Here is a 12,595-nt window from a genome sequence, read left to right as displayed (position 1 = left end):
GACAAGAATTCCAGGGAACGAAAGTCGAAAATTCTTGTAATCCAGCTCCAGTTATCCGGACTACCGTGAGTAAGACGAGACGCTGACCCCGCTTCGTCAATCTTTTCGCTGTGTTGGGGTTGCTCCCGTCACACGTCAGGGACCTACATTCCTCCGTAGGGGAGACAACCGTGCATGATGACCCCCTTTTCTACTTGTGTGCGTTGGGTCACGTTGACCAGTCGAGTAATTTGGAAATATCTCGAGCAACTGTCTGGTTCTAGAGGGGAAAACTCCAACCCGAGGGCCTGCTGCTTACGGCCCGTTGGCTGATGAAGACATTCCCCTAGCTGAGCTGCGATCCCTGATGCAGAGGCTCACTGCGACTGCCGTAGATGATGCTGCGGTTTCTGACTACGTTGACGTTGATAAGGATGATGACGCGTGTGCAGCTATGACTGATGACGGTGTGATTGCTGCTGTTGCCTCCGATGATGTGCAGCAAGACGGTGCCGATGACGCCAGTGCAGCGCAACAGCGTGGCTCAACTCTATGCAATTAGCAAAAGTTTGCAGGAATCGATTGCCTACACTACTATCTAACAGCTATCATTGACGAGATTTTTGTGTTTTAATTAAACCTTGCTCTGTAGGATGTTTCTCTTCGGTCGTTTCATTTATCCGGATGCCCCGGTATCCGGACGATTTCGCCGGGAGCGGCACCGTCCGGATAAACGGGGGTCGACTGTATATCACCGTGTAAAAAATGATTTATTTTCTGGCCTTTCGCTACGCGAGAAGAAAGCATCTGCTTGCTTCTCTCGGTTATGTTACCCTGTTTCAAGTATGTAAGGCTGAGCATCGGTTAGGACGGAATGGTGACTGCATCTTCGCACGGACGACATCCTCACGGAATGTTCTAGCGGAAGAAAGAGCATATCATTGCTCGCGGGGCAGAGCGGTTCGTCGAGTGTCATGCTCAGCATTCGCAAGGTGCCGGAATATCGGAAGCAGAACACAGCGGACTTAGCAGACGACACCGCCTTTTCCTGTCGTCTGCTAGGAATATTTTGTGGCTGCACTGGAGCACATTCCCCGCGTTCAGGAGTGCACGAAATAACGTGTCATTGAGCCGCTTGCGCTTACCTGGCAGCGGAAATATGATGTTTCCGTGTATTCACACGGAGGACATCCTCATGGAAGATTCTACTGGAAGGAAAAGCGATAACGATAAGCGATTTGTTTGTAAACAAATGACGTCATAGTGCTCGACAGCGCTACCAATTTGGTAGAGTTGAACTATACGCTCGAAGCTAGGGGGCGAACAAGGTCACGTCTCAAAGCCACTGTCTTGAGGGGATTACGATGGTCCTTGAAAGGGACGCGTCCTTCGGTCCTACTTTTCTTTCCATATAGGTCGAAACAAGTGCCCATATTCGTTGAACTAAGCCCTCCCCTTCCGATTTGTTTCGGTTTCAGTCTGTCTACCAACGTCATGATGACGTTTCTCGTATGGATGTCCGTCCCCGCAACAGTTGCTCGTTTTACACTGCCCTCACAATTTATTACGCACATTGACACTGCCCAAAACATCGCGGGAGCCACTTCGCAGAGCACGTTATTTGCTGCAAGGATTGCATTAATTGTGGTAGCAATGTATGACGGATCATGCTTGCAAACACGAAACCCCCCCCCCCTGAAACATGCAAGCCGGATGCGCTCCTTTTCCCTCGGAAAATGCAGAGTTCATTCTTTGTTGACTGTGCATGTGCAGCTGTACATACACCTTCGATAATTGTGTTTTCACCGTGCCGGTGGTGGCGATGAACTTTGGCGAGCGCCGCAGGTGTTGTTAGGGCTTGCCATATTGGCCCAGCACAATGTGCTGTTGTGACTGCCCAGGAGGAGGAGGAGGAGGAGTGTCGTTGGGAGGAACCCGAGAGGTCTGCCTGCCTGATTAGGCGGCATGTTTCTCGGGAAGGGAAAGGTGGTGGAGAGGAGGAGAGGAAAGGGTGAAGTGGAAGACCGAGCGGAATCCGCTCGGGGGGAGGATAGCTGCGTCCATGGGCCGACTTCAGGGGAACTGTGCCGGCATACGCCTATTACACATCTGAGGGAAACCCAGGAAAAACCCCAGACGGCACAGCCGGCCCGCGGATTCGAACCGCGGACCTCCCAGTCTCCAAGCGCACGCGTTACCGCAGCGCCACCGGAGCTGGTTGTGACTGCCCATGAAAAGGATGTGCGAGCATTCTGTGGAAGAATTCGAACGGCCAAACTCGATTTTGCTGATGTGTTCAGTCGTACAGTTATCAATCGGATGAAAATTTACAGCGAGGCCGCCCTCCAAATCGGATAGCAAGACTAGCTTCCAAGTACGTTTCACAGAGAGAACAAACTCTTTGCTGACCTCTCCTGAACCCATGCCGAGTGTGTACCTAATTCATTTCCTTGTTCCTCGAAACTACATGAAGGACGTGCGAGATAGAAAGAACGTCCTTATTCTAGGTAATATAACACATTATAATGCGTTAACAGGTGTCGCCATGTGACGTAGTCATAATGCATACAGATTAACCACAAACAAGTTACCTATAAAAACTATAACTATTTCCCGTCTCTCTTCTTTCAACAGGCACTGCTCGCAAACCCCAGCTGAACGGCGACTCCAAGATGCCCTCCAGCAAGGCCACAGAGATCCCGAACGGCAAGTCGCACCCCGACGATCACCCGAACCACGAACGCGACTATCTCTGCGGTTTGGGGAGCTTCCGTCCAAAATGTCTCCAGTTCCTTGCCACGCCGAAGGTGTTCTTCCTCGTCTACAGCATCATGGGCATCCTACAAGGCGCGTACAAGACCTACTTCGTCGGCACTATGTCCACCATCGAACGGCGCTTCGGCATGTCCAGCAAGACCACCGGCGTCATCTTGATTGCCGATAACCTCAGCCCGATTATAATCAATCTCCTCGCTGGCTACTACGCCAGTCGAATCAGTCGACCAAAGATCATGGCATTCGGAACGCTCATAGTGGTTCTTAGCTGTCTTCTGAGCATCTTGCCCTTCGCGGTCTATGGTCCAGGACTGCACATCTTGGAAGGTCCGCCGGATAAGTTTACCAGGAAGAGGTCGGACGAAGCCCTGCTTTGCTCGTCGGATCGTGCCGCCGAAGACTGCTCGGCGGCGTCGGCTGTGGCCAGTTACTTGCCGCTGGTGCTGTTCTTTGTGGCGAACTTCTTGAACGGATTCGGTGGGTCGACTTTCTTCATCGTCGGGAGCAGTTACATGGACGACAATATAAGGAAAAAGAACTCTCCCATGTACTTTGGTAAGCACCAACAGGTTCTTGAAAACTGTCAGAATGATACACATGACAACGCTTTCCTGCTTTGGAGTGTGCAGTTACTGCCCTGGTCGTTATGACGGCAGTGTTACAAGCTCGATAGGTTACATGTTCTGTGGATTGAATAGGCTCCAGCGTAAACAGAGATAAGGCCTGATAGAGTAACCCAAGAGTTGTTGCAGACACAACCCTAGGTCTATGAGGTTTCTGGAACTGGCTTCCAGGACTCTGGACTTCCAGATCCACGAACAGTACTACATTAAGTTGACGTTACGACAGTGAAAAGGCTGCTGGAAATTAGAGTAGCGCCGATTGTGCTCATAGTCGTCCGAATGCTCAATCAGATCAGCTATTACTCGTGTGTTCTGAAACTGCTTGTTTGCTTCACAGGCATGGGATTCGCCTTCAGACTGCTCGGACCAGTTCTTGGCTTCCTGACAGCTTCTCTTTGTCTTCGATTTTACGAAGATCCTTTTCGTAAGAATTATGCTGGAACCTATAATACGAACAATCTAGTTTTGAAGAAACAATGTCTGCTATGCCAACCCAAATTAAGATGCTATATAGAGAGCTTCAGCTAGCAACCTTGGGATGGTCCAAAGTACTGAACACGTATAATGTGTCTGCACTTCCCCTCACACTTTATAACAATGTCATTACAGCTTAATCATTGCCTTCTATTCTGTAACATCCTGTGCACGAATGTCGCCGCCTACAGTCGCTCACGGAGAGCTCACCATAGCTGAGTGGAGGAAGACACAGGAACACAGTTGGTGACGTCAGAACAGTAGTGATGATGGTGATGATGATGACTGGAGTTTTTATGGAGCACAAACATCCAAGGCTGCAGTAGATTGGTCATATATTCTAAAGGAGTGTTGGTTGGAATGAACAGCTTTTCACGCTACGGTTCCACTTAGAACGACGCTCTCACTGTTGCCAGATGACCCAGGCATAACGCAATCTGACCCTCGGTGGATCGGAGCTTGGTGGATGGGTTACATCATCTTCGCTATTGGACTGGCGATGATAGCGCTGCCGATGATGCTCTTCCCCCGCATACTTCCTTCGGGTAAGGACTACAAGGTGAACAACCTCAAGAAGATACCCAAGAACAAATCGAAGGAGGACCTCAAGGTTGCCGACAAGTCCAAGACAGGGGAAGAAGAGAACCATTCAGTTATAAAAGGTGAGAACCATTGGTTGACTTTCGCCGTTGCCGTTTGTTTATTGGACGACGTTTCGACGTTAGACGTCGCTGTGTCGACCCGTATTTAATCCGAGCTCCCGTTCCAGACATGGCGATAATCGTGAAGCGACTGGCAAAGAATCCCATCTTCATGCTGAAGACGGTTGGTCTAGTTTTCATCCTGAACGCAACCGCGGGTTACGGTACCTCCTTCTCAAAATACGTCGAGTTCCAATTCGGACAGACGGCGTCCAAGGCGAGCTTCTATTCGGGTAAGTAGTTCCGTGCATTGCCACCAGGTCGGGCCACAAGAGCTTTCGTTTGAAAAGCCACCACGGACTAAAAAAAATGGCATTTATTTGAGAGAATTGATGTTCTGAGGCTGGAACAACATAGAAGGGACAATCACATACAAGGCGTCAAGTTGCCTAAGAAATTAACGATGAAAGATGAAAGTCACTGAAAAGGTTAGCCAGCTGTAGGACTCGAACCCACATCTTCTGGATTACCGGTCCGGGGCTCTACCAATTACGTTTATTACGTAAAAAATCAACATCGCGCCAAGACTCATTTGGCTAAATACAAATGCCGTCAGTGAACATTACAGGCTTCCGCGAATAGACGTCTCGCTGTTTGTAAACAAATGACGTCATGGTGTTCTACAGCGCCACCAATTCGGTACAATTGAACTATACGCTTGAAAGTTAGGGGTGAACAAGGTCGCGCCAGAAAGCCACGGTCTTCAAGGGGTTACGATGGTTCCTGAATGGGACGCGACCTTCGGTCCTACTTTTCTTTCAATAGGGGAGGCAGCGAACAAGTGCCCCATTCGTGGAACCCAGCCCTCCCCTTCCGATTTGTTTCGGTTTCAGTGTGTCTACCAACCTCATGATGACGTTTCTCGGGTTCATTCTTAAAAAAAAGGGTGTACTTTAACTCCTTTTTTCTTGCCACATATATGACTCTCTTTTGGAGAGTTCAATTACTCTCAAAAAGGGGTCTCCTCACTCCCACAAGGGAGTAACATTACTCCCTTGCTCCCTACCGGAGACGCGGAGAGAAATATTACTCCCCAGTAGGAGTTAGAGACTCCTTTTTTGAGAGTAATTGTACTCTCCAAAAGGCAAGAAAAAGGAGTTAAAGTACACCCTGTTTTTTAAGAGTGTAGGGGTCTATTTTCCAAAGAACCCGCAAAACTCCATAGTTTCGGCTTCTCCGAAAATAAGTGCCGTCAGCGCGAGCTGGCGCATAGCTTATAGCCACGTCGGGCATATTTTTATGCCAAAATAACCGTACGTCTTTGCAGGATCGGCCAAGGTCCTAACCACCATGATCGGCATCCTGGTGGGCGCCGTTGTCATACACCGCTTTCGGCCGAGGCCTACGGTTCTGGCCGGATATTCAGCAGTCGTGGAAGTCGCCTACTTGGTCGGCTTCGTAGCAATGATGTTCATCGGGTGCGACAATCCAGTCATATCGGGTGTGTCTGCCGCTGCGAATACTACGTAGGTGAAGTTGTTTCCTTAGATGTCGCGGGGACATGCACGGGGATGCCCTAAACCTGTCATCCGTGTATAGCCACACCCTCAAACGTTCGCTTGTGCCAAAACGTGCATATAGTATTGTCCTATAATTACACGCCATACACTCTAAGGAAAAAAAGAGTAATTTTACTCCTTTTAGGGATTAAATGCATTGCCACAAAAAATAGTCCCTTTCGGGAGTAAATTCACGGGAGTAAATGAATGTCACAGAATGGAGACAGCATTTCGCGTTCTGTTCTAAGAGTACCAGGTACATAATTCGTGTGCATGCATGAAAGTGCTTTGAATCAAACCGTCAACCGTGATATATCGAGTGAAATAAAATCTTGCGACATACACAGGGCACAATTCGCGAAGAAAGCGCTAACTGTTTCTTACTCTTGTTTGGGTGGAAAACTGAAGTTGGCTGAGTTATGCAGCCTTATGGCATCGAACTGACCAAGAGCACATATTTACCTATAGACTGTTGCATTCGGAAGACCATTTGTGAAATTCAGTGACAATTTGCATTCCTGGGGAGTAAATGTCGGGGTTAGGGAACTAAAATGGGGAGTAACTGCAGTCTAGGGGACTAGAAGCTGCAATTACTCCCCATTTTACTCCTTTTTTTTCTTAGAGTGTATGGGTGCAACATCATTTTGAGGTCACGTGGGCTCGTATATGTATTACTGTAGAGCCCTATTATTTAGAGCCCCCTTAATTTTCAACAACCAACTATCGCGCAAACAGGCATGCGCAAGTCACGTGCGGCTTTGTTCTTATGCACGTCACGCAACAGCTCGATGCGGCATTTACTCGGGGCCAACTGCGGCATAAAAAAAAAAAATCGATTATAAATCACACACGATACGATTTTTTTTTTTTCTGAAATATCTTGCACGGTGGTTGTGATGAGTATTAGAAATCATAAGATGGTGTTTCCCAGACCCATGTTTTCGACCGGACTGTCACTTTAAGGGGCACGCAAAATTTTCGGGTTTCGAAGGTTTTCCCGAAATTTCCCGACAGCCGGGGATGTTCTTCTGGGGCAAGGTGCAAAGTCCGGTCAAGTAGGCAACTGAGGTAAACGTGGAGCTCCGTGCCCCTGGATGGCATTTGTGCTTCCTCGTGACCGGGGGCATAGTCTTCAAGGGCAAGGTGCAAAGGGACGTTGTTGTCCACGTGGAGAAATGGACGTCAACGATCCGCGTTTTCAACGGATGGAGTATAATCGGTGATCAGGAGTGTTCAGAGGCATTCGCGAATGTTAGTGGTCGTGAATACATTGACTGTGCCCAATTCGCGAAATTTTGGGGGCGCGAAATAATAGGGTTATATACAGTATGTCTGGGCGCTTCCCGACATTTCCCGTCCGGCACAAAACTGCTAGACGAGCGTATTTTGCTGGTGGTCAGCAGTACGATGGTTCACTTGCAAGTTCGCTCTCCAAGATGCCGTTCACTGCCGTGATCTGGAAGGTTTATAACACGTTCTTTTCCATTGCCCGCACCATACCAACCTTCCAGAAGACACTTTCTTCCGAAACTACGGTTTCTCTGGCGGCTCCCATTGATGAAGTGGAACCGGGGACTCCTGGGATGCGATGGCTGCACACTGATGACAACGTCTCACTGTGGCTTCAATATCTTTATCGAGGCCCGACTGCGAGTCTCTGTCACTCGTTGGTTTTATTGCAAATAGCCATTTGTGTTTTCCTAGGTGATCTGGAGTAGCCGGCTCTCGTAATGAGTGCCTATTTCTCTTTTTTTTTTCTTTTCTAATCAACTCAACTCAACTTTCAGTGTTTCTAAACAAGCTGAACTCTCGCCCTCCGACTCTATGTCAAGGTTGCCAATATCGCATTGCGAAATCCGGCCCACCAACTCTCTGCCCTCAAAGCACTTGTAAACTTTTAGGACACCATAGGTGAAGCACCTCACTGAAGGTCCTCACTGTGAACCGACTCATTATTCCGTTTCGCTACACTAGCGCCAGCAACGGGGTAGAGTGTCGCCCCTAGCGATGAAACTCCCCAATCTTCATCATCATTAAAATAAAGTTGTTGCTGTATATTCAAGAATATTGGATGAAACTAATTATTGCGTGAGGTCCAAAGACGTTACAAAAAACAACGTACCGAACCAACAATCGCGTCGTGTTCACAAACGGCTTGGCCTCATATCATGGGCAATGCCGTTTGTCAAGATCACGTGCATGACGCAATGACGTGTGATCCGAACCAGTCCTAAATGCACTGCGTTCGTCTATGGACCGACCGAGGAAGGCACCCCTGCGCAACCATGTGTAGCACGACGCTACACTCTTAAAAAAAGGGGTGTACAGTAACTCCTTTTTTGTGGAGTACACCCTCGCCCCATATATCACTCCCTTTGGAGTGTACAATTACTTTCCAGTGGGGAGTTAAATTAAATTAAATTGAATAAATTAAAAGTTATTCCTTTTTGAGAGTGACTGTATACTCTCCAAAAGGAAGTGATATATGTGGCAAGGAAATGGGAGTTAAAATACACCTTTTTTTTTTTTTTAACAGTGTAGATCACGTTGCCTATATGGCAGACATGTACAAGATACTCAAAAATGTATTTAAGATAAGATAATAAATACTAACGTTAGAATGTAATTAAGATAGAGTATAAATACATGAAAATTAAAGTAATTAAGATAGAGTACAAAATACTTCAAAAGTATTTGAAATACAATTAAGATACTATTTATCCTTGAACGCAAAAAGTCACCGGTCACTGGTCAATGCGGCAAGTCGCCGCTATGCGACATGAATCACCTAAACCCCGCGCGCTACGCAAGCCGCCGCTGTGTGATAGGAGTCATCTAAACATAAGTCCCAAAAAGATGACGATAATGGAAAGACAAGACACAGAAAGTTTGAGAGGGAGATCCAAAATATGTAATTAAAGTATTGAGTAGAAAATACCATAAAATGTATTTTAAATAGAGTACAAATACACAAAACAAAAAGTATTGAGTACAGTACCAAAATACCACAAATTGTATTTAAAATACAGTATTTTAAATACAATACTCCAAATACGTACAAGTCTGCTATATGGTCAGCGCAGGAAAGATGGCAGGAAATCGTATAATCCAAGTCCCGCTTGTTATTTTGCAGGTCTTCTCTGACAACTGCGTGCAACGTCAACTGCGACTGCACCACTCAAATTTACGAACCGGTCTGCTCCAGCGACGGGACGACCAGCTTCTTTTCTGCCTGTTACGCTGGTTGCACGTCAGTAGGACTGACGGAAGCAAACAAAACGGTAATAATTTGTCATTTGCATCAAGTGGCGTCTCCGCAAAACGATTGCTGTACAGAGCAACATAGAACTGTACTCAAACAGCTACGGGCTCCGTACTGCCTTGCGCACCGATCCTATATCTGTCACGGACACAAAGCTGCAGTCGCGTCTGTAGTGCTACAAGTGGTTTACCCCGCACCGCAATTTGGAAGAAGAAGATGATGAACGATTGCGCTGGTCGTCGGCCTGTTGGCTACTTCTTCAGAGAATATGATACCGTGTGCTCAAGCTTACATTCGGATTTTTGTACAAGCACTGTATGTATAGTGGCGTCATGACGTCACTAGGGAGTGAGGTCCGCACAAGAGAAACCTTTCTCTGCGGCGCGATGACGCCGTGATTTTTGTTTTTCTGCATGTGGTGTGATATTATTTATAGTTAGGGCCTGACTTTTTGGGGTTTTATTTTTGGCCAAATTCGGGGGGTAAATATCGGGCGATATTTTTCATTGGAAAATTCGGATGTATTCGGGTTAAATCCCGTTACGGCATATTCTGTCGTCAGGAATTCGGGTGATTTTTGATTGTTTAATAAAAATTTGTCTTAACGTGGAACTAATGTTTAGCAATGTTATCAAACTTTATTTTAATGCACGCTTATGAGTGTGCCACGCGACCCGGATGTTTTCGGGTAGATTCGGGTTAAACCCGAATTTTACAGGTTTCGTTCGGGGGGTAAATATCGGGCGGATACGGGTTTAACCCTAAAAAGTCAGGCCCTATTTATAGTGTATCGCCTGGTATGGAAACCGATGCATTATGGGGGGAGGGGGGATGATGGAAGGTGCTCCCGCACCTGGGTGACGCCGTTAACAGCATGTTCCATGAGATCCGGTCGCTGCAAAAGTTGCAAGTTATCGTAGCTCTACGCGTCCAAAACTAACTAGAAGGTTGCGTTCGTTCATTGGACTCGAGAGTCGAGAAAGTCGCGACGAAAATTCCGCTGCACCACGTCATCATCATCATCCCCTTGGCAGTGGCGGCCACGTGACTGTCCTTTCGATGCGGGTCGCTGGAGTCGATGACGTATATAAGACAGCTCTTATATGTCATCGACTCTGATTCGCGGATCGCGCGAGTTTAATAAACGAACACAACCACAGAAAACCTTCACTCCTTTGTCACGTGGTCGGGATGTCTATCGCATCAGCCAGCCGCCGCACACGCTTTCAAATACGGACTGCCAGTCCATGCGACTCGTCCCAATAGCCAAGACTACCGAAAGACGTTGGAAAGGCGTGCCAGCGACAAGGAGCACGGGTGCGAATCCTGTCCTTATCTGGCTCTTTAGACGGCAGCATTTTTTCCACGAGTCACAGAAAGGTCACGAGCCATATTTTTCTCCCCAAACCAGATGTACACAGACTGTAGCTGCGTTGGTGCCGAAGCCCATCTTTCAAGCTCCTTGGTGTCGTCTGTGACGAAGGGACTCTGCGGTCAACACTGCGACAAGTTCATGCTCTTCCTGGGAGTCATAATTGCGGGACAATTACTGGGATCTACAGCCAGGACTGGCAGCATGCTCATCTATCTCAGGTCAGTTACAAATTCGACGCGAATGTATAGCAACAATCATTGATATGCAGGAAAGCCTCCTCGATCCGAAATATCTCGCGGATATAGGAAAAACAATGATGCCACTTTGCATGAACATGGCAACCGGTGGTCCGCAGAACACCCCTTATCATTTCGCTCTTTTGGTTCAGTGGACGATCTTAGAAAGATGCACGCGGCGCAAAGCAGCACGGGAACTTTGAGGGATACTGCTCCGTCGTCTGCTTCAGTTATGGTTTACCCCGGCTGACACTGCTGCTGCGCACACAGGGAATGTTATTGTTCTTCTTATACTACCTCGGCCTCTGGTCGTCTCGTAATGCTCGAAGGCGAAAAAGGAAAAATTATATTTCACTCATAGTTGGTCCATAACGAACTGTGGCCTGCTAGTCCACGCCATCGTTGTGCTGAAGAATTAACACATTTTTGCAAGTTTTCTTTCAAATTTTTGACTAGTCTGAAACTGCCAATGCCTGTACAGATCATCAAAGTGTTTGTTGAACGCGGCACTATCGTTTCCCCTGCATATGACGGATCGGAAAGTACTTACCTTACTAGGTTACTACACACAGTCGTTAAGACCGCGAGGCTTTGATGGTGATGGCAATGGTGCCAGTCATTTCACAGACAAGCTGCACTGATGTACCGTTGTACCAAAATGACGCCTGCAGGCTGTGTGTTGCTTGTGTTGTCATGAACAATGTGAAGACCTGTAAAAGCGTACTAAAGTGGTGATGAAATCACTTTTTGCAGATGTGTTGATCCAGTGGACAAGAGTATGGCACTGGGAGCCACTGCTTCTCTTCTCAATCTACTAGGTAAGACATTCTATTGGGTAAAACTTTTTGAACTTTCAAGGTTATCCCCTTGAAAAAAAACAAAAGTGCGACAGGGAGTACGTACATAGGACAAACGACAAGGTGTCTAAAAGTTAGGTTCAAGGAGCACCACTCGACTCAAAAAGCAGGTAGTGCAGGTCGACAGAGCACCTGACAGTGTCAGGTGTGCCAGCCAATCTTCCACGAAACAAGTCTTGTACAGGTGCAAGAAAGTCGGTGCACAAATAGAAAAATTAGGGAGCAGGTGTGTGTACTTATCAGACAAGGTGGAACAATTCATAACTAAGGAGGCAGTTCAGTAAAGGAAATGGCTTCGAAAGGAACGTAAACAATCAAGAACACAGGGAATACTAATCAGATAAATGGGTCAAATCATCACCAAACCGGAAAGAAAATAAAACGGAAGGAACGTGGTAGTCAAACAAGAGCAACCAATCCGAGAGAAAGGCTGGTCCTTGGTGATCACAGTTTGTGAGATTAAAACTTGGTTTGTCAGTCCAGTGCCTTGTGTCTCTTACCGTGTATTCACATGAGCGACATTCCCCGCAGAAGCGGAAGACGCGAGAAACGTCATAGCTCAACGTCCAGCGTTCACGTACACTGCTAACCGTGGGGAATATCCTGCGACACAGCCACAAGATATGCCGTAGCAGACGACAGGAAAAGACGCGGACGGTGTCGTCTGCTAAGTGCGCAGTACGCCAGTCCAGATATTCCGCACCGTGTGAATGCGCGACACAACACGGGACGGAACTTCGTCTCTGTGAGCAGTGTTCTCGCTTCTTCCTCCACCAGAATCTTCCGCGAGGATGTCGCTCGTGTGAATACGGGT

The 12,595-nt window shown here is 47.4% G+C and overlaps 1 protein-coding gene across 4 annotated transcripts in view; it reads left to right on the top strand.

Moving 5' to 3' along the window:
• The window catches only part of LOC135387874 (solute carrier organic anion transporter family member 74D-like), a 47,762-nt gene that overhangs the window by 33,574 nt on the left and 1,593 nt on the right, over window positions 1-12,595 (top strand). For 3 of the 4 annotated variants that reach the window (XM_064617065.1, XM_064617066.1, XM_064617064.1), the window contains 8 exons: window positions 2,614-3,309; window positions 3,715-3,801; window positions 4,268-4,513; window positions 4,621-4,785; window positions 5,820-6,018; window positions 9,185-9,332; window positions 10,725-10,906; window positions 11,678-11,742. In XM_064617065.1, the coding sequence (XP_064473135.1) occupies window positions 2,614-3,309; window positions 3,715-3,801; window positions 4,268-4,513; window positions 4,621-4,785; window positions 5,820-6,018; window positions 9,185-9,332; window positions 10,725-10,906; window positions 11,678-11,742 (1,788 nt within the window). Of the gene's footprint in view, window positions 1-2,431; window positions 2,487-2,613; window positions 3,310-3,714; window positions 3,802-4,267; window positions 4,514-4,620; window positions 4,786-5,819; window positions 6,019-9,184; window positions 9,333-10,724; window positions 10,907-11,677; window positions 11,743-12,595 lie in introns of those variants that run through there. The other variant, XM_064617063.1, reaches the window with a different exon arrangement.

Source organism: Ornithodoros turicata, chromosome 3, assembly GCF_037126465.1.
Source record: "Ornithodoros turicata isolate Travis chromosome 3, ASM3712646v1, whole genome shotgun sequence".
Taxonomy (NCBI): Eukaryota; Metazoa; Arthropoda; class Arachnida; order Ixodida; family Argasidae; genus Ornithodoros; species Ornithodoros turicata.
This window is presented reverse-complemented; position numbering and strand designations above follow the sequence as displayed.